The sequence below is a fragment of the Microcaecilia unicolor genome, chromosome 1, assembly GCF_901765095.1.
Source record: "Microcaecilia unicolor chromosome 1, aMicUni1.1, whole genome shotgun sequence".
Lineage (NCBI taxonomy): Eukaryota > Metazoa > Chordata > Amphibia > Gymnophiona > Siphonopidae > Microcaecilia > Microcaecilia unicolor.
In genome coordinates, this window is record NC_044031.1 from 401,788,280 (window position 1) to 401,810,719 (window position 22,440).

The 22,440-nt window shown below is 46.1% G+C and overlaps 1 protein-coding gene across 1 annotated transcript in view; it reads left to right on the forward strand.

The window, feature by feature from the left end:
- Positions 1-22,440, forward strand: part of JARID2 (jumonji and AT-rich interaction domain containing 2) — a 538,197-nt gene that overhangs the window by 196,299 nt on the left and 319,458 nt on the right. The window contains 1 exon segment of the mRNA XM_030211245.1: positions 15,001-15,170. Coding sequence (XP_030067105.1) covers positions 15,001-15,170 — 170 coding nt within the window.

The window sequence follows — 22,440 nt, forward strand, 5'->3', positions numbered from 1 at the left end:
AATTAGACCTAGTTGCATACATGGGAAAATATTGGGATTCTAAATCATTATAGGCTGCCATACAGGGTTCACATCATTAAGTGTCTTAGACGGTTGGTGACGTCAGTGCATTTCCTTTAAATAACAGCTGTTTTGCTACTGCCGGTCTTTTGCATACCAGCAAGTCTATTCGGACAGTATTAGCGGTAAGATCTCAATGTGTCCAAAATTTTTTTCATAGTTAGCTAGTATAGATCTGTGTATATTGATGTATATGTGCGCGGATAGAATTTGTTCATCTTGTTTTCGATAACCTAGTTTTTATTATATTGGCGTTTTCTATCCATTCAGATTAGAAGCACATATCTGTAGGCTTTTATCTTGGCCAGGTCTCTATTTAGCCGGATATTTTAAAACTCTATACATATCTTCTATTATTAATTCAGTATTCATTCATAGTGCATCAAACTATATGTGATAAGAATTTTTCAATATTATATTGATTAGCTCAGTTCCGTCCGGTTTTTAACTAAGCATTACATAAAAACAGTTCAGTTGAATATATTTTTCTTTTCTAATAAGCACATTGAATTCACAAGTTCTTGTGTTATAACTAGCTTTTTAACCGTTTTAAACATATGGTTCGTTTGAATGATATTCGGTACTTAGTTTTAATCTGACATATGTTATTAATTGATTGAGACGGTTTGAGACGTCATCTTATTTCTTTTGAACATCAAGGCTCTCGACCAATATCAGTTCTTACACACCGTATATGTCACTTATTGATTAAAATAACAGCGCTTCTTCCTACTGCCGGCTATTGCAGACTGGCAAGCCGACTTTCATATGAATAGTATTAGCGGTACGATTTTAACATTTTACACGATTTTCTCTGAGATTATTGATGCACAAGTACATTTAACCGTGCATTTGCATATGGATAGAATTCGCTACTTTGTTACTGATATCTTATTTTACATTTCATCCGGTTTGGAGGTAAATGTTTATATCTGTAGATTTCAGACGGCCATATATACACTCTCTAAAATGTATTTTTCAAAAAAAGCTATATATACTCTCATTTTAGCATTTAAAGTATCCGGGACAGATATATATATTTTCATATTATATATATATATTTTTTTACACCACATGGGCTGCCATCTGTTTAGTACCTTTTTACTTTTTTATATTATTGTTATTTTAGTTTCCACGTTTTTATCTTTCTATATTCATTAACATTATTATTATCATTATTTCTTTTTTCTATCATTATTTTTGTCCAGATCGTCTCACTTTTGTGAGATTCTTTGAAGGAATACCTGTATATGCCAATCTGAAGGTATGACAAACCTTGAATAACATTCATGCAAGTGTCGGTGTCTCTATAACTATCATTTATCTCTTTATACATTTGTCTGTAACCTCACTGTTTGTATTCTTATATAGGCTTTTAGCATTTGTATGCACTCTTAAATCTCATATATTTTGCCTTTGTATGTATAATGTGCATGGCCATCATAAGATTACTATTTCCATAAGCCTTTCTGCCTTTATGACGTGTATTTAATTTTATTTGTATTTTTACTGTATTTTAAATGTTATATTTTCCATGTTTTTATATACTCTTGTTTTATTATAGAAACGATTTGCGATTACGTATGTCTTTTGTATGTATATTTTTAATATTTTCTATTTTAATGCCACTGTTACATACGAGATATGTTTCTATACTTTTATTATATATGGTATATTTCTGTTCTAGAGCCCTGAAGAAGGCCCTTTCGGCCGAAACATGGACCGTGTTCGGTCCTAATAAATTATTTTGGTTTCCAACATCTGTGGCTTCAGTCTGGTCCTTCTGGATATCTTCCGCTTGTTTTGTTGATGCCTAGAGACAATGATCACTACAAGATAATGAGCGGATTAGAGCGGACAGATGTGAAGCGTTTGTTTACACTTTCAAACAACAACAAAACCAGGGGACACAAGATGAAGCTAGAATATGGTAGATTTAAAACAAACGAGAGAGTTTTTCTTTACGCAGCGTGTAGTTAGACTCTGGAACTCGTTGCCGGAGAATGTAGTGACAGCAGCTGGCCTTACGGAATTTAAAGGGGGTTTGGACAGATTCCTGAGGGAAAAGTCCATTGAATATTATTTTTTTTTTTTTGGGGGGTGGGGGGTGGTTGCCGGGTTCTTGAAGCCTGGATTGGTTGCTGTTGGAGACAGGATGCTGGGCATGATGGACCCTTGGTCTTTTCCCAGTATGGCGGTACTTATGTACTAATCTGGAAGAAAGACAGAACTGAGATAAATAGACTAAATTGGAGAAAAGCAGCACCCAGATATAAAATCAAATTAGGGAGGGGGAGGGAGGGAAGGGTGGGAAGATAAGGTATGGGGCTTGTAGGGTAAAGTATCTGTCAGGGAAGTTTGTCTTAATGGGGGGGGGGGGGGGTTGGTTGGGCATGTTGCAGCGCTACGTGTTAAAAGGTGACTTTAAGGGGGTATGGGGTTGGTATTCGTTATTAATTATATGTAAGTTTAATAGTGTCTATATCCCATGTTGTAATACAGGATGGATAAATGTTTCTTGAGGGGGCGAGGAGGGAGAGGGGGGCTGCATGGGGAGAAAACCGAAAACTTTTTGACGTCGGAAGAAACACCGACAGTTGTCTGTTGTACTAGTTCTGTTATTGATGTGCTGTTATTGACTGAAGGATGATGAAAGCTTTCTATTCTGTATGTTAAGTCAATAAACAGATTTAAACATAAAATCAAATTAACTGATGCCAAAAAAATCTCTGTTACTCCAAAATGATTCTGTCCAAACTCTGGGTTTTCTTAAAGAATCGGTTTCAATACTGGTACTCAACAACTTAACCAGAAACCTTATTACAAAATCAAAAGAACAAAAAAACAAAAAAAACTTTTAATCAATAATTAAATTAAATTAAATGTGCTCAGTTTTTTTTGGTGTGCTATAGTGTCTCAGAATTTTGAGAAGCATTTACACTCCATTCTCACATCATCGCACGTCCTACCACCAGCCAAATGTTAATGTTAAAAAATATCAAAAAATCTCCAAAATGATTGACAACATCAGCACCGCCGAGTGTTTCTTCTCAATAGTTGCCAACGTAACAAACATTGAGGGAATCACCATCCCGACTCACCAAAATCAGAGCACAATTCAACAGTGATACCAACAAGGAATGTGAAATAACCAAACATTCCAACATGGTAATACCCATGGATATGACATGGGATATAACTTCCACACCATCAAGGTGGTCCGAATTAGATCAACTAATTGTGAAATTTTCTAAATCCCACTCCTGAGTAGACTAGACTGGAGGGTGGCCAATGTTACACCGATTGTTAAAAAGGGTTCTAGAGGTGATCTGGGAAATTATAGACTGGTGAGCCTGACATCGGTGCTGGGCAAAATAGTGGAAACTATTTTATAAAGAATAAAATTACAGAACACATAGACAAACATGGTTTAATGGGACAGAGTCAGCATGGATTCAGCCGTGGAAAGTCTTGCCTCATCAATTTGCTTAATTTCTTTGAAGGCGTGAGTAAACGTTTAGATAAAGGTGATCCAGTTGATGTAGTGTATCTAGATTTTCAGAACGCTTTTGATAAAGTTCCTCATGAGAGACTCCTGAGAAAATTAGAGAGCCATGGGATAAGAGGCAAGGTTCTCATGTGGATTAGGAATTGGAGAGATATCAGAGGGGTAGGGTTAAATGGTAATTTTTCTCAATGGAGGAGGATGACCAGTGGAGTGCCGCAGAGATGTGTACTGGGACCAGTGCTATTTAACATATTTATAAATGATCTGGAAATCGAAATGATGAGTGAGGTGATTACATTTGCAAATGATACAAAACTATTCAAGGTTGTTAAAACACTTGCGAAATATGAAATATTGTAGGAAGACCTTAGGAAATTGGAGGACTGGGCATCCGAATGGCAGATGAAATTTAATGTGAACAAATGCAAGGTGATGCACATTGGAAAGAATAATCCGAATCATTAGTTACCTGATGCTAGGGTCCACCTTGGGGGTCAGCACTCAAGAAAAAGATCTGGGTGTCATTGTAGATAATACGCTGAAATCTTCTGCTCAGTGTGCAGTGGCTGTGGCCAAAAAAGCAAACAGGATGATATGAATTATTAGGAAAGGGATGGTGAATAAGACCGAAAATACTATAATGCCTTTGTATCGCTCAATGGTGCATCCACACCTTGAATATTGCATTCAGTTCTGGTCGCTGTATCTCAAAAAAGATATAGCAGAATTAGAAAAGGTTCAAAGAAAAGTGACCAAAATGTTAAAGGGGATGGAACTCCTCTTGTATGAGGAAAGGCTAAAGAGGTTAGGGCTCTTCAGCTTGGAAAAGATAGATGAGGGGAGATAATGATTGAGGTCTACAAAAACCCGAGTGGTGTAGAACGAGTAGAAGTAAATCAATTTTTTACTCATTCCAAAATACAAAGTCTAGGGGACACTTGAAGTTACATGAAAATACATTTAAAACAAATAGGAGGAAATTATTTCTTCAGTTAAGCTCTGGAACTTGTTGCCGGAGGATGTGATAAGTGGTTAGCATATCTGGGTTTAAAAAAGATTTGGACAAATTCCTGGAGGAAAAGCCCATAGTCTGCTATTGAGAAAGACGTGGGAAGCAACTGCTTGCCCAGGGATTTGTAGTATACCACGATTTGGGTTTCTGCCAAGTACTTGTGACCTGGCTTGGCCACTGTTTGGAAAACAGGGTACTGGGCTAGATGAACCATTGGTCTGACCCAATATGGCTACTCTTATATTCTAAACCTCATGAGCTGCACCTTTCCAAAGTTCAAATCCATTATCTACAACTGGCTGACCAACTCCATGTCCAGAGGTTCTTTTCCACCATCAATGGGAAATATTATCTTCATTGTTGTTTGTGCAGCGCTGCGTATGCCTTGTAGCGCTATAGAAATGCTAAATAGTAGTAGTAGTAGTAGCATTCCCATGCCGAACAACAAACAAGAATCAAGGGCCAATGTGAACAGCTATTGACGTGTAGCATCCATACCATTCCTGATAAAGCTAATGGAAGAAATAGTCACTATACAACTAACTGAATACCTGGGGAGAAGGAGAGATTCAATATACTACACAGCTTTCAATCAGGATTCCAAGCAAATTTCAGCATCAAGACTACTCTGTGCTCTGATACATAAATGCGACATAAACGCCCTTTGGGCCAAGAGGAAGAAAGCACTCATCATGCAGTTTGACCTCTCAAGCTCCTTCGATGTAGTAGATCAGAAATTACTCCTAATGGTGCTAAACAACACTGGCATATCAGGTCACGTACTAAACTGGTTTTGTGGTAGATCTTACCTAGGTAGGATGAATGGAATATACTTAGAAAGATGACCTACAGCGGCATCCCCCAGGGCTCGCCACTCTCTCCCATTCTATTCAGTATCCTTATGGCCTCCCTGGGATATGCTCTCGAAGCAGCGGGCTTCAAAGCATATGTGCAGATGATATCACTATACTAATTCAAAAAAAATGGCATTCACTCAATAAAACAACACATAGAGGACTGCATCACCCTAATCACAGATTGGGAGGCAATGAACCAATTAAAACTAAACTGTGATAAAACAAAATTCCTACTGACAGGCCATAACACAACCATAGAACAAAACAGTTCCTTCATAATGAATGGTTTTCCCCCAAATTAGAACCCTCCCTCAAAATCCTAGGTATTACAATAGATCAAAACTTATCCTGGGAAACACAGGTAAATAGGACAGTGGACAGTCAAGTCTTGCTTCTTCCAACTGCATAACCTCAGATGAATACAGAAATATTTTACACAAGAACACTTCAGACTCATGGTAGGGCTCTAATTCTAACTAAGCTAGACTACTTCAATATAATCTACTTAAACTGCCCTAAAAACCTAATATGCAAACTACAGAGAACACAAAACTGTCAGGTCCTCGAGGCGGAACCGGAATACGTGAGCCCTTGGACCACTGCTGAGGAGCGGCAGTGGCAGGCAAAACCACCCTGGAACTGGATACACGGAAGGACAGGGCTGGACCTCTGGACTGGAGTCGGGACTGAGGCAGACAACTGGAACCGGCAGAACAGGAACAGCTTCACCTGCACTTGACCACCGTTCCCCTAGAGTTGAGCTCCAGCTTTTGGGTGGCCGGCAGGACGAGGCCGGAACTGGAGATCCAGAGGACCCACTCTGGGTCAGGGAACACGAGGAAGCTAGACTCACTACTAGACTCAGACTGAAAGCTGCTGCGCTGCCACTAGCAAGGAACACAAGACAGACCAGGGAGACAAGACGAACAAAAGCGTAACAGGAGCAAGGACTAGGGCACGCAGCAAGCTAGGCGGAACGGGGTTCAGGAATACCCACAGGGTAAACCCACTAGGTAGGTAGAGGCAGGACACAGGATAAACACCCCGGAAATACACACTAGCTATACAGAGACAGGATTCAGGATGTACGCTCAGGATATACAAGCAGGGTTCAGGATATACACTCAGAGTAAACGCCCTAGCTAGGCAGAGGCATGGTTCAGGATAACCCTCAGGGTAAACGCCCTAGCTAGGCAGAAGCAGGGTTCAGGATATACCCTCAGGATATACAAGCAGGGTTCAGGATAGGCACTCAGGGTAAACGCCCTAGCTAGGCAGAGGCAGGGTTCAGGATAACCCTCAGGGTAAACGCCCTAGCTAGGCAGAAGCAGGGTTCAGGATAGGCACTCAGGGTAAACGCCCTAGCTAGGCAGAGGCAGGGTTCAGGATAGTCAGAGCCAGGCTGCAGACAATAGGAGACACCAGGAACTAGCAGAGTCAGGCTGAAGCTACCGACTCCCACCACAAACTGAGGGAGAGTGGCTGAAGGCTTCAGACTCCAAACACAGAGCAAGAGAGTAGAAGGACAAGTAGTACACAGACACAGAGTAGCAGGGCAGAGCCCCCCACGGAAGGACTAGCAGTCCACAGACACAGAGTAATAGGGCAGAGCCCCCCACGGAAGGACTAGCAGCCCACAGGCACAAGGGCAGAGCCCCCCACAGAAGGACTAGCAGTCCATAGACACAAACAGAAGGGTAGAGCCCACACAGAAGGACTAGCCGTCCACAGACACAAAGAGAAGCTGGTCCAGAACCCAGAGAAAGGCTAAGCAGTAGTGCAGTAGAACACTTACTAATCTGACCTGGCCTAAAGGCATAACACCATGCAAAGGCCCTGAATGCTAGCACAGCACTTCCTTATGAAGGTCCTCACTGATGATGTCAACTGCGCAGGACAGGAGCAAGAAACACACTCACACCAAAGGGAGGCTGGGAACACATAGGAAGTGAACACACAGGAAAGACAAGCAGGAGCCATCTTGGAAGCTGGCACAGAGTAGGCGGCAGCCATCTTAGATGCTGGCTCCCCAGAGAGGCATAGCCCACACAGGTGAGGTCTAGTGAGGTAATTGGCACACAGAGCCAGAGACAAAACTAACACAGAGACAGACAGAAGCCAGCACAGAGGCTGACCCCCAGAAACAAGGTAAGGCTGAGGGTGGTCACGGCCACAGACATGACAAAAACACAGCCACATAAGACTTATCTACGGTCTGAAAAAATTTGACAGGGGGAGAGGAAGTGACGTCACCGACGAGCATGGCCGCTTAGAACCCGTGCTCCCAAACACCCTCAGAAATAACGAGCGATTTCCCGACCTCAAGCGAGAGCGGAACATTGAAAATACTGAAGGGAGAAGCTGCAGAACGGAAAGTCTCTGAAGGCATCATGCAGAAGCGAGCGGATCCACCAAATCTGACCCAGTTTGCATTTGAGCCCGACGCGATCAGGAAAAAAAACATGGCGGCCCGTGAAGAGGAGGATACGGAGGGGACAGGCCATGCCGGACCTGCAGCATTCAGGAGATATGTTTATAACTCAGACTCAAGGGGAATCCCAGGCCTACCGGAGCTGTGTGCCTGGATCCAAGAAATTAGATCGGATCTAAAGGCGATGCGTACGGAACTGGCGACTTTCTGTCCCGCCCTCGCGTCAAGATGTGATGACATCAGAGGGCGGAACAGAGAGGGAAACGGAGTCAGACTGTCGGCCGCTGCTGCTGGAAACGAACACCGCGCGCATCAACCTCCACCCTCTTCCCCCATCCCCGCTGCCGCTCCCGCCCCCCTGCACTGACCTGACAGTACCTCTCACCTCCTTGTGGAAGTGCTTCAGGCAGCAGCAGAGCGATCTGCTGCTGCCTGCAGCGTGTTTGCACACGGAGGTGAGAGGCGCTGTCAGGTCAGTGCAGGGGGCCCGGCACGGAGGGGGGAGGGAGCGGCGGCGAGGAGGGTAGTTGGAAATCTTGCCCATTTTAACGGGCTTAACGGTTAGTATATTAATATTTCACAAAGATTTGGTATCAAAGTTCCACTTATTTCAGCATATCTTGCTTATCAGTAAAGATGCAACAGTTCATAGATTAAAACTCCTCAACGTCATCAGGATAACATTGTTGATATAGCTATGTTTTATCATCTGCCTCAGGGCACTTTAGTCTCCTGCAAAAATGGTAAAAATTCAGTTTCTCCTAACAGAACAAAGTTCCATATAAATAGTAATAAAAACAAAACAGACCTTTGCTGCTCCACCTGCATATATTTGACAAACAGCCAAAAAATGGCAGCCTTCCTTAGTGTCCCTCCAGACTGACCCAGAATGCAGCTGATGGTTGTGAACGCCTTCCATCAGGTGGAGACTGAAAATCTCTTGACTCCAGAGAGAGCGAATAAGAGCCCAGGCTAACTGTAACTAGACCCAGTATTATCAGTCTCCAGCAGGTGGAAAGTGGTGAGCCCTTTCAGTCTCTCTTCTTTACCCTTTTTACTGTCTTCTCTATTTAGTTTTGCAAAAAAAAAAAAAAATTCTGGTTATGACTTTGCTTTTTCTGTGCTCCGTGTGTCTCTTGGTGTGTTTGGAGGCTGAGATCCGCAGGGGTGTTACACACGGGTGGCCGGGTCCCTCCCCCCTCTATCATCCCTTGGTCTTCCTGCTTTACCAGTACTTCAGGTTGTTAGCCAGCCTTCACATCTTCAGGGGAAGAGTGTGTAAAGGCTCTGGGAGAGGCAGCTGCCGTTTAAAAAAAGAAAAACAAGGGACTGTGTGTTGCAGCTTCAGCACTGCTTTTTGTAGGTGACAACGAGCAAGGCAGCTCCGGTTCAACCTAGGTTGTATTCAGCTTGCTTTGAAGTTACAAAACAAACAAAAATAAACTGCCATGGCAGAAAAATTGAAGCGCAGTTCCGTATGCCTGCGACGCAGCTTAGCAGCATCGGGAATCTGCAAGTTTTGCACCACGTGTGAGTCAGCAGTTAACGAGGGTGCTTTGGGTATGCTGCTGTCAAGAGTGGCGGGAAACACCGCCATTTTGCCTCAGGAGGCATCCGATGTCAGCCCTGTTGCTCTTCAGCCTCATGACTCCCAGCAAGCAATTTTTCCTCTTTCTATGCCCTTGTGGGCCTCTGGGGAGGGTTTTCCACCAGAACTTGTAGTTCAAATGTATAAAGCCTTTTTATTACAGTCTTCCAGAGAAGTTGCCCCTTTCTTCTGACACTTCAGCCTTGCCTGCTAAGTGTCCTAGGGGGGGATATGGGACACAGATGAAGATCTGGCTTCTGAGACAGAGCAGGATATGCTGGCCTTGGAGGGTTTCGAGTTGTCAGGAGAGGATGTTTTTCCTGAAGACCCAGGTGGATTAGATCTCAAGGGAGCTTCTTTGTTCCCAGGAGAGGATCTTTTGGTAGTGAGAACTTTCCACAAAGAGGATTTACAAGAGCTCATGTCTTTGGTGGCTTTTACCTTGCATTTTGACGAGGAACAATTCTCAGTAGAAGGAAACCCGTAAAGTAGATCGTCTGGTTAATGGGATTAGAAAGCCGGGAAAAACCTTCCCTATGTATCAGGATATCCGGGATGATATTAAGGCTCAGTGGGACTTCCCAGATTCTCCTTTTAGGCTAGCTCGGTCTGTGGTTTGCCTTTTACCCTGTGCCACATACAGATAAAGGCCTTCTTACTACTCCAGTAGTAGATAGAGTGGTGTCAGCGGTCACTAAGTGGAATACGGTCCCGGTAGATGACACCGCTCTTAAGGATCTTCAAGATAGGCATATGGAAGCCCTATTGAAGAGTGCTTTTGATGTCTCTGCCTTGGCGGTGCAGACAGCCATCTGTGGTTCTTTAGTTGCCAGGGCCTGTTTCTGGTGGTTGGAGCATGTTCTGAATAGGGCTTTGGATGATTTGGCCTCCATAGATGCTGAGGTAGCCAAAATTGGGGGGGGGGGGGGGGGTTCCGCCTTTCTAGCTGACTTCTTATATGACCTGCTCAGGGTTTCGTCGAAGACTATAGTTTTGAGTGTGGCAGCTAGACGTTCGCTGTGGCTATGGAGGTGGGCCACTGATGCGGCTTCCAAGTCTGAATTGAGCAAGTTTCCCTTTCATGGTTCCCTTCTCTTTGGGAAGGATCTAAATAAGTTAGTTCTTAGTCTAGGAGAAGCTAAAGTGCTGCAGCACCCAGACGACAGTCCCAGAGCAGCGGCTCGTTCTATACTCCCTGCTAAGGGACAGGGCTGGATGTTTGATGATTTAGACCAGGGAAAGTGTCTCTGGTGCAGAGATCTCAATTTTTTCAGAGGACTCAGTCCTTTCGGGGAACTCGAAGAGGAAGTAGAAACTCAGGAGCTTCCTTCCAGTCCTCCTCTTGCTCAGCCGAATGAAGGTTTCTGGGTCCAGCCTCTATTTCCTGTGGGAGGACGGTTGACACAGTTTTATTGAAGATGGGCCCAGATTACCTCAGCTCAATGGGTATTAGAGGTTATTCGAGATGGGTACTCCTTAGAATTCACACGCCCTCTTCCAGTCACCTTTTTGGAATCCCCTTGTCGATCCAGGGTCAAGGCGGGCACCGTTCTACATATGCTAAAATAGCTTCTCGATTTGCAGGCTGTTTGTCCAGTTCCTTCCACAGAGATCAGGCTGTTTGTCTAGTTACCGCCGCAGAGATTGGTCAGTGTCATTACTCCATTTACTTTGTCGTTCCGAAAAAGGAGGGATCTTTCCATCCAATTCTGGATCTCAAGGTGGTCAATCGTTCCCTCAGAGTGACTTCTTTTCGTATGGAGACTCTTTGGTTGGCCATTGTAGTGGTCAGGGGAATTTTTGACTGCTCTGGATTTGACAGAGGCTTACCTTCATATTCCTATTTGGACTCTTCATCAGTGTTATCTTTGGTTTGCGGAGCTGGGCAAGCATTTTCAATTTCGGGCTCTTCCTGTCGGACTTGCTACAGCCCCCCGCACCTTCACAAAGGTGATGGTTGTAGTGGCTGTGGCTCTCCGGAAGGAGGGGATTTTGGATGATTGACTCATCAGGGCAAAATCTTATCAAGAGAACCTCCGGGTCACAGATCGGGTGGTCCAGTTTCTCCAATCCCTAGGTTGGGTTGTCAACTTTCTCAAGAGCCACCAGGTACCATCTCAGTCCCTCGACTACCTGGGAGTTTCGACACGGCTCAGGGTCAAGTGTTTCTCCCTCATAGCAGGATCTGCAAGTTGCAGTCCCATATTTAGGCATTCCTTCACAGACCAGTTCCCTGCGCCAGGGATTACCTGCAGGTGCTGGGCTCTATGGCAGCAACGATAGAGGTGGTCCCGTGGGCTAGAACCCACATGAGATCGCTGCAAAAGTCTCTTCTGTCCAGATGGTCTCAGCAGAAGAATTCCCTTCTAGTCAAGTTGCCTCTGAGAACTCGGGAACACAGCAGCCTTCGTTGGTGGCTTTGGAACTCCAGTCCAGGGGCATGCCTGGATCTGCTGCAGTGGACAGTGGTCACGACAGATGCCAGTATCAGAGGTTGGGGGAGTCCACTGTCTGGGTCATCATGCTCTCTGGTCCCCCCAGGAGGTCTCCTCGATCAACCTCTTAGAAACCAGGGCAATTCAGTTGGCATTAGAAGCCCTTTGTTTTCTCATTGTACAGTGCTAAGTGTGCATTCTGTCGGACAGTGCTACAGCGGTGCCGTATGTCAATCATTGGGGGAATGAGGAGTTGCCTCCTGGAGCAAGAGGCAACACAGCTCATCATTTGGGCGGAGAGTCCTCTGATCGCCATTTTGGCATCCCACGTAGCTGGGATGTCAAATGTTCAGGCAGACTTTCTCAGCCGACACACTCTAGACCTGGGAGAATGGGCTCTAGGAGCGGAGGAGTTTCAAAAAGTCGTGGATCGTTGGAGATACCCAGTCATGATCTATTTGCCTCAAATCTAAATGCAAAGGTTGCCTCTACTTCAGTCACAGGAAGATTCCCAAAGCAAGCGGAGTGGATGCTCTTCTTCAGTCATTACCAGCGGGTCTCCTGTTTGCCTTCCCTCCGTGGCCTCTTCTTGGGCGTCTGATTCAAAGAATCGAGGGTCACTGGGTGTAGTAATTCTGATAGCTCCAGGTTGTCAGGCTGTGGTATGCCGATCTCATGTGCCTTCTCGCTGGTCCTCCACTCAGGCTAACGGAGTTTCATGGCCTCTTAGTTCATGGCCAGTGTTTCATCCAGATCTGGCTTGATTTTGTTTTACGTCTTGGCCCTTGAGCGTGCTAGGTTGATGAAATGAGGATTCTCCACCAAGGTAATTGCCACGATGCTTTGCTCATGTCGTCGTTCTACTTCGCTTAATTGTATCAGAACTTGGAGAGTGTTCAAGGCTTGGTGTACCGATCACCGCATTTCTCCATTTCGTGCTTCAGTGCCTGAGGTATCGGATTTCTTGCATCAGGCATCATTGAAAATATTACATCAGTATAGAAGAAGAAAAATAACTTGTTTTTTTGGTTTCTTTTGTTTTCATTATAAATAATTTCTGTAAGCTGTTACAGCTCCAGTATACCCAAAATGACACAAACCAAATTAGCATACAGACCAAGAATTAAGAGAACACTACTACTACTACTTAGCATTTCTATAGCGCTGCCAGGGTTACGCAGCGCTGTACAAGTTTAAACATGGGGAAGGACAGTCCCTGCTCAAGAGAGCTTACAATCTAAAGGTAACAAACTATGTAGTAAGTGTAGGTATCATGAATGGGGAAGGTGGTTAGGCGCCAAAAGCAAGGGAGAAGAGATGGGCTTTGAGTAAGGACTTGAAATGGTCAGGGAGGGCGCATGGCGTATGGGCTCGGGAAGTCTGTTCCAGGCATAAGGTGATGCGAGGCAGAAGGGGCGGAGTCTGGAGTTAGCGGTGGTGGAGAAGGGTACAGATAGGAGTGATTTGTTCTGAGAGTGGAGGTTACGGGTGGGAACATACGGGGAGAGGAGGGTAGAGAGGTAATGGGGGGCAGCAGATTGAGTGCACTTGAAGGTCAATAGGAGAAGCTTGAACTTAGCATACAGACCAAGAATTAAGAACAGTCTTGCCAAACGTGAAACAATATGTTATCAAAATCTCAGAACCAAACAAACAGATCCCTATTCAGACACTTGGCCTTGCAGTCACACATGCAGAAGAGAGAGAGCCCCTCTTCAGATTCTTCAAAAATTAACCTGAAATCCTAAGAAGCTAGACTCTGCATGCAGCACAATACCAGAAAAAAAGAAAGAAACACATTACGTCTGCTGTCTTATTTTGCCATGTATAGCAAATTCTCAGTGGTCATATTCCAAACACTAAAATTAAAATACAATTATTTTTTCTACCTTTGTTGTCTGGTGACTGTTTTTCTGATCATGCTGGTCCCAGTATCTGATTCTGCTGCTCTCAGTCTATCAACTCCATTTCCAGGGCTTCCTTTCCATTTATTTCTTTACTTTCCTCCTTTATTCTTCATTTCTTGCCCTACATCCATAAGTAAAAGCTGTGTCCTCCGCAGACTTGACTGCAGGAGGTATAGAGTGGATTCAGCTTCTGCCTATTTTCTGCATCCATGTACAGTTTATCTCCTCTCTTCCTTTTCCCTCATCTCCATCAGTATACATCTCCTTCCTCTCTCTTCCCTCCCCTCCATCCATATATATATCCTTCCTTCATCCATGTCCAGCATTTTTCCTCTCCCCCCTCCATTCATGTCCAGCATTTCTCCTCTCTCCCCCTCCCCTTCATGTGCATCTCCTTCCTCTGTCTTCCCTCTTCTCCATTCGTATCTAGCATTTCTCCTCTATCCCCTCTATCCATGTGCATTTCCTTAACTGTTTCCTACAGAATAACGGCATTGCAATCTGCATAAGGTCAAGGCCTGGTAGCTTCCGCCTTCCTCCAAAACAGGAAGTTCGGAGGGGGCAGCAACTGGCAGGCCTTGAGCATGCACATATGCTCAAGGTTCCGTGCTACCCATGATGCCAGTTTTGTTATTCAGTTTGCAGTGGCACCACCCCTTGGGAAGGCGGTAAGGAAATCAACTCCTCACAGGTGAAGGGGAGGAGGAGGAAAGATGCTGAAGAGGATGGGGAGAGAAGGAAAGAAATTCTGAGCACTGTGGGGGTGAAATTTGTGAGGTAGGGAAGAAGAAAAATGGGAGGGGATTTGAGAAGTAGGGAGGGAGAAAGATGCTTGTTGCCAGTGAGGGGAGAGGACTATGGGATGATAGGTAAGGAAAGATGCTGGTGTTGGGGGTGGGGAGGAGCTTGGGTTCCCCCACAGAAAAAGGAGTTCTGCTCCTGAGGTCTGCAATTAAAAACCCAATTTTATTTTGTTTTTAGTAGACTTAACAAGTAGCGTTTCATTTAGCAAGAAATGCCATTTTATTTTGTTTCCTATTTTAACTGACTTTTATGGCATTGGCAAACATTCATAGCGAATAGCAGGATAGGAATTAAGATGGCATGTTGTGAGCTGCTTTGCTCTGGTAAAGTTTTATTAAATTTAGTGTATTTTCTTGGAGTAGTAGTTTAACATGAATTTCCTTTTTTTTTTCCCATAGGCCAAGGCTGCAAGCACAAAGGAAGTTTGCTCAGTCTCAACCTAATAGTCCGAGCACAACCCCAGTAAAGTTGGTGGAACCATTGTTACCCCCTCCAGCTGCCCAGATATCTGATCTCTCCAAAAGGAAACCGAAGACAGAAGATTTCCTAACATTTCTCTGCCTTCGAGGTAGGTGAATAAAGTTAAATTCAGTATACCAATCATGGGATGTAGCTTGACTGCTGGTACTTAGGAAGAGACCTCGGAATCACTGGATTGTTCTCTGAAATAGAGAGTTGTACAGGGACAAAAATCGAACCCATCCCCGCTGTAAATCCAGCCTGTTCCAGCAAGCCTTTAACTAGAGATTCCCTAGTTCAGTGTTTCCAGACCTGGTCCTGGAGCCACCCCAGCTAGCCAGGTTTTCAGGATATCCACAATAAATATTCTCCAAGGACAAGCAGGCTACATTATTCTCACTCGTGGGTCGACGTCCGCGTCAGCCCAGGAATCGGCATTTTGCCATAGCAAAGAACAAAAATCTTTGCTAGAGTCTTCTGGCACGTGTGCAGCGTGCACTGCACATGCGTGGACTGACTTCCCGCTCGACGTGCAAACGCGTACCTCAGTTACTTTTTTTCCGCAACGAGGTGCGGCAGGTTCCTCTTGTGCTCCTTATTCTGGCCCGGGAAACAGTTTTTTTTTTTTTTTTTGCGTTTTTTTTTCTATATATTCTTTGTTTTATTAAAAAAAAAAAAAAAAGAGCATAGGATTGCCCTTTGTTAAAATCCTCAGACTTTCTTCTCCATTTTAAAGTTTTCTTTCTTTTTCAACGCAGCTGGTTTTAGGCCACACGGGCAGGTTTTTCTCCTCATTTTTGTGCCCTTTTTATTGGCACAATCGAGTCTTTTGATTTCACCGGAGCTGTTTTTCCGTCCATGTCATCGAAGACACTCAGCGGCTTCAAACTTTGTACTCCGGTTCAACCGGACTATCCCAGGTACCGATACCCATTCCTGGTGTATCCAGTGCTTTGGGCCCAACTACAGCCCAGCTTCTCGTGCTCTTGTCTTCGCTTTAAGAAGTGGACCCAAGTAACTCGAGAAGCATAACGCGAGAAACATTTTGGGGCTCGGTCCGTTCCTCCAACGTCTGCATCAGCATTGGTACCGAGGTTGGCAGCGTCGACATCGAGGGAAGCATCGACGTTAGGAGCAGAGGTAATGGCTGCTGGGAGTAGGTGTCGAGTGGGTTTCCACCTGTCTCGAGTCCTCCTGCTGCAGGTCCCCCCGGGACCAACCATCATTGGACCCGATCCCGAGGAGACATGAGGATTCCACATCGTCCTCATTGGCACTCAGCGATGGCGAAGAAGACCGTCACTAATCTCCTTCGACACACGGTGCCAGGAGCTCTGTGGCGTCGAAGGTCTTGGCACCTGAGAAGCGTTGGCTCCAAGAGGACCGCTCCCCCTCCATACAGGAGGTGCCAATGCGTCGGTCTCTTGGCATCCTGGTACCTGCTCCTAAATCTCAGCAGATTCTGCCTCTGGTTGCTTCACCGGCCCCACAGCCCTGTCCGATGGTGGCTCTTGACGAGCACATCTGGGCCCTGCTTCCAGAACTTCTGGAAGGACTGATGCGCCAGTACAGCGCTGCGTAACCCTAGTAGCGCTATAGAAATGCTAAGTAGTAGTAGTAGTAGTAGTCTGCTTTGGTGTCGGGGGTGCTTGCGCCTTCAGCGCTGCCTGCTGCAGCTGCGTCTGGCCCTTTGCCTGCGGTGAGGTCCTTGGCACCAGTGTCAGCTGCCACCCAGGTCGACTCCCCTTCGTCGGTAGAGGAAGCTTCATCGCAGTCCATGCAGGAGTTGGCTTCTCGACATCGCCATCAAGGACGTCGATTCTCGGCATCGAGGCAGGCTCAGTCTTGGAGTTCCCTTAGGGAAGTGCTTTCCGATACTGAAGAGGAGCATTTGTGGGAGTCAGAGGAAGATCCAGTGGCGTACCAAGGGGGGGGGGCAGTGGGGGCGGTCCGCCCTGGGTGTCAGTGGGTGGGTGCTCCGTTGGCGCTGCAGTCGGACCTCGTCTCCTGCCTCCATCCTGTGCCTTTAAAGAAAAATCTGAAAAGCGGCATGCCCTGCTTGTAAAAGAAAGCAGCAAATCTCCTCGTCGACGTCGCGTCGGGTCTTTACTCACTGGGTCCCGCCCTCGCGGAAATAGGAAGTTACCTCAGAGGAGGGCGGGACCCAGTGAGGGAAGACGCGACGTTGACGAGGAGATTTGCTGCTTTCTTTTACAAGCAGGGCAGAGGCGAAGCACTGCCTGCCATGCTGCTTTTCAGATTTTTCTTTAAAGGCAGGGTGGAGGTAAGAGACGAGGGCTGTCGTCTCTCGACGAAGGTGGTAGGTGGGTCGGGTTGGGGGGGCTTAGATGGGAGAGGGGGACTGGGGAGGGGGGTTTCAGATGGGAGAGGGGGACTGGGGAGGGGGGGTTTCAGATGGGAGAAGGGGACTGCGGAGGGGAGCCTCAGATGGGAGAAGAGGACTGGGGTGGGGAGGGGGTCTCAGATGGGAGAAGAGGGGAAAAGGGGACTGGGGTGGGGAGGGGGATCTCAGATGGGAGAAGGGGGGTGGGAAAGGGGCCATGCGAAAAAATGGGAGCCATGTCTGGGGCTGGTGGGAAAATGGGTCTGGGGCTGAAAAGGGGTCCCTAATGCAAGGCATGTGGATGAAGGGGGCTGGAACTGGGGGCTCAAAAGGAGGGTAGGTGGGATAAGGGGGCTAGTACTGGAACTGGGGGCTGAAAAGGGGCAGGGGCTGAAACTGGGGGGACTGGGGGCTGAAAAGGGGACAGGGAGAAGTGGCTGGGGCTGAAGCTCGGGACTGGTGAGAAAAAAGGGCTGGGGCTGAAACTGCGGACTGGTGGGAAAGTGGGGCTGAAAAGGGGGGGCAAGTGGGAGATGTGGGCTGGGGCTAGAACTAGGGACAGGTGGGATAAGAGGGCTGGAACTGGGGGCTGAAAAAAGGGGCAGAGAGAGAGAGGGGACAGACGGATGGATGGGGGGGGAGGGAGGGCAGACCCTGGATGGATGGGGGGGGAGAGGGGATGGATGGGGGGGAGAGGGGAGGGCAGACGATGGGGGGGGGGTAGAGGGAGGGCAGACAGTGAATGAATAGGGGGAGAGAGAGAGGGCAGACAGTGAATGGAAGGGGCAGGGAGAGAGGGCAGACACTGGATGGCAGAGAAAGAATGAAGACAGATGCTGGATGGAAGGAAGACAGTGAAAAGAAGATGAGGAAAGCAGAAACCAGAGACAACAAACTGTAAATAAAATATATATTTTATTTTTTTTGCTTTAGGATAAAGTAGTATTGTAGCTGTGTTAATAAATGTTTATAATAGAACATGTAAATAAGGTAATCTTTTTATTGGACTAATTTTAATAAATTTTGACTAACTTTCGGAGAACAAAACCCCCTTCCTCAGGTTAGGATAGGACACTGTAACACACTATACGGTATTGACCTGAAGAAGAAGGTTTTGGCCTCTGACAGCTAAATGTATTAGTCCAATAAAATGGTATTTTATTTTCTATATTTGTTTTATTTCTATTTGTTAATTTGTAAAGTGGTGATTGGTATTTGTTAGTTTTTTTTCAAATTTACATCTGCTGTCTTTATATTTTGCACAGTACTAGGGGACATTTTCTGTTTCTGTGGTGTTGCATTGCATGCAGAGTCTGGCATCTTGGGGGTTCAGTTTAATTTTTGTCTAAATAGAAAGTTTATGATTACTTGTTTTATAGTGGATTAGGTTGTATCTGTGTTTGTGAAAAAGACATGACTTTCAGTTGGCATTGATTGTGCAGGATTGACGATCTGTACTATTCTGTCTGGTTTCGTTTTACAATTGGTGAATTGATGTTCTAGTGCTCACTGTAGTGTTTAAGATGCTTTCTTTTTCCTTGTATGACTCGTAGAAATGACTGCTTATGGTATGTTAGAATTGCTCTATAGGTCCTGAGTGTTTTGTATTCTCGGTATGCCTAGTACTGGATTTTGGAGGTGGGTGTTAAAAAATGACCGGCCCCGGGTGTCAACTACCCTAGGTACGCCACTGGGAAGATCCCAGATACTTTTCCTATGATGAGTCTTTTTGGATTCCCTCTGCACCTTCCCCTCCACCTGAAAGGAGACTGTCTCCTCCTGAGAGTCTCTTTTTTACATCTTTTGTCCAGGAAACGGCTACTGCTATTCCGTTCCCTATGGAGCTGGAGGATGAGCCCATGGCTGAGATGCTCAAGGTCCTGGATTATCCCTTTTCACCTAAGGAGGCTGTGACGGCTCCTTTGCATATGGTACTCAAGGAAGTCCTTATGCGAAACTGGCCATTCCCTCTGCTCCCGTGATCCCAAAGAAGACTGGTTCCCAGTATAGGATCCATGGTGAATCTGGGTTGATGAGGTCTCAGTTACCACACAATTACATGGTGGTGGACTCCGCCCTCAAAAGAGCCAAGAGTACTAGGGACTATGCCTTGGCGCCCACAGGCAGAGAAGCTAGGACCTTGGACTCTTTTGGAAGGAAGACGTATTAGGCTGCTATGCTCGCTGCCCATATCCAATCTTACCAGCGTTCACTTGCGGAACTCGGTGAGGCAGCTGTTTTCCTTAGTTGATGCCCTCCCTCCGGAGCAGGCCGAGCCTTTTCGGTAGGTGGTCAGGGAGCACAAGGCGTGTTGTAAATTCCTGGCCAGGGGCGCTTAACGATACTTTTGATGTTGCATCCAGAATTGCTGCTCAGGGTATAGCGATGCGCAGACTCTCATGGCTGCGTGTCTCTGACTTGGATTGTTCGGTCCTGCAGAGGATGGTGGATGTACCTTGCCAGGGGGATAACCTTTTTGGAGAGAAGGTGGAAGATCTGGTTGACCAGATCAAGAAGTACAATGATGCTATGGCTTCTCTCTCCCACTGGGCGCCTTTTGCTACAACCTCCTCAACTAGGAGATTTTTTTTTTTTTTTTGGGGGGGGGGGGGCGTGGAGTGCTCCTTATTTCCTATGCTAAGCATAGGTACACTCCGGCATCCCAACAGACTAATCAGGCTCAGCCTCAGTGCGCTCGTTCTCGTCAATAGCGTGCACATAAGGCCCTTGCTGCTCCCCAGCAAAAGCAAGGGACGGGCTTTTGACTGGCTCCAGCGAAGCATAGCCACAGTAACAGTGTCCTTACTGGACAACTTACGGGTTGAGGGGAGGTTAATTTTTTTTCACCAAAGGTGGCCTCTCATAACCTCCGACTGGTGGGTTCTTCAAATGGTCTGGTTAGGATACACCCTTAATCTGGAATCCAAGCCTCCAAATTCCCCTCCGGGAGCTCATTCTACAGCTCCCAGCACAGGCAGGTACTTGCAGAGGAACTCCCCGCCCTTCTAAAGGCCCATACAGTCGAACCCATTCCACCAGGGGAAGAAGGGCTGGGATTCTGTTCCAGGTACTTCCTTGTGCAAAAGAAAGTGGGGGGGGGGGGGGGGGGGGGGGGGAATGCGTCCCATCCTAGACCTAAGGGCCCTGAACAAATTCCTATTCCGAGAAAAGTTCAGGATGGTTTCCCTGGGCACCCTTCTTTCCATGATTCAAGAGAACGATTGGCTATGCTCTCTGGACTTAATGGAGGTTTACACACATCTCGATACTTCCAGCTCACAGGAAGTATCTTTGATTTTGGCTGGGTACACAGCACTTTCAGTACTGTGTACTGCCCTTATGGGCTGGCATCTGTGCCCAGAGTATCTAGCAGTAGTTGCAGCGTCGCTATGCAGACTGGGAGAGCATGTATTTACATATCTCGACGATTAGCCGGTGGTGGGAGGCAGGGTTGGGACGTCCCTTCCTCCAGATCTCTCTCAGCCAATCACAGCACGTTTAGCTGATACTGCTAACAGCTAAACGCGCTGGGATTGGCTGAGAGAGACCTGGAGGGAGGGACGTCCAAAAAGTTTTGATTTGGACGTCCTCGCACGTTCCGATCTTGGGGGGGGGGGGGGGGGGGGGGGCGCAAGCTGAAAACAACCTTGGAGGGGATTGTTGAGAGAACTGTGCTTTTGGTCAGTTTAGGCAGGTAAGAAAAACAGGGACGTCGGGTTTTTTTGTTTTTTTTTTTTCTTCATAGAAGTCCTTCCTAATTGCATATAAGAAAAACATGTCCAAGAAGGACGCCCATCACAAAAGCTGCAGGAAGATGTCCAGCTCGTGTTACACATCCCTGACGAGCACTTGGATGTTTGTTTTTTTTTCTTTCTGATTCCCTCACAGCAGCCCCAACGAGAGGTGCAGACCTCCCGTTAGGGGTTTCCACAGTAAGGGAATCGGAAAATGGTAGTTCATCTCATTACAATACGGTTTCTACACATTATAATACTAATTTGCTCATCTGCATTCCGTTTTCGTTAGCTGCTACCGTGATCGGAAAATGACTGGGAGAAGCCTTTAGTGCATGCCAGGGTTTACTACTTGCTCGTTAATGACTCGTTAAGTTTAGTGCATCTGGCCCTGATTTCAACTGGACAGTCAGGGAGAGAGGCTAGCAGTACTAGCAGACAAGGAAGAAGCTGCTGGAGTCAGACTGCAGCTGCCCGGATGCACACACCACACAGTGCTGCTGCATCTACACCTGGGCCATTAGTACTAGCACACTGGAGGATTTGTTGATTGAAGAGGGAAGGGGTTTGATTGATTTGCTGCTTTAATTGCAAGGTGTTCTGAACTTGAAGATTCCCTGCAAGCAGGATTGGGGAGGGGGGGAGGGGGTTGGTTTTCTTCTTTAATTGCAAGGTATGTTGAACTTGAAGAACCAATTGTTTACCTTCTTTTGTGTTTGAAAGGGAGGAAAGGGGGATAGATTTCATAGCATGAGGTGAAGAATCCTGTTCCAGTTGGAATTCAGTGGCATCTGTCACAGACTGGTTCACATGTGGAATATTCTTGAGCATATGTGTTTTCCCCTGTAATCTTCTGTTCAGACTTCTTAACACTTGATTGGACAGAGGTAACCACAGTATCCATTTTAAAGGCTGAGATATTTCTTGGTAGTTTTCAGTCATAGTAGCAGGTAGTGTACCTTTTTGCCTTGTATAATCCATAAGAGGTTCTGCTTTGCAATTTGGTTTGTGAAATTCTCTTTTGAAGTGTTGCTTTCAGTAGCTGCAGAAAATGGTCTTATAGGTGAACTGATTTTACCATAACCAGAACTCTTCTCAGATGAATAGTGTCTTCTCTGAGATTTCTTAAGTAGAGAAGCTTCTCACCTTCTTATCCAATGCTTGCTTCTCTGCCTCACTATTTAAAGTACCATCCCAGGATTCATATTATGTGAGTCTGAAGCACCTAGGTTGTGTCCTGCTGTTTCAAAACCCTTGGTGGTGATTTTATCAGCCCAGGGTTCTTTAGTGGTCAGAGCCTC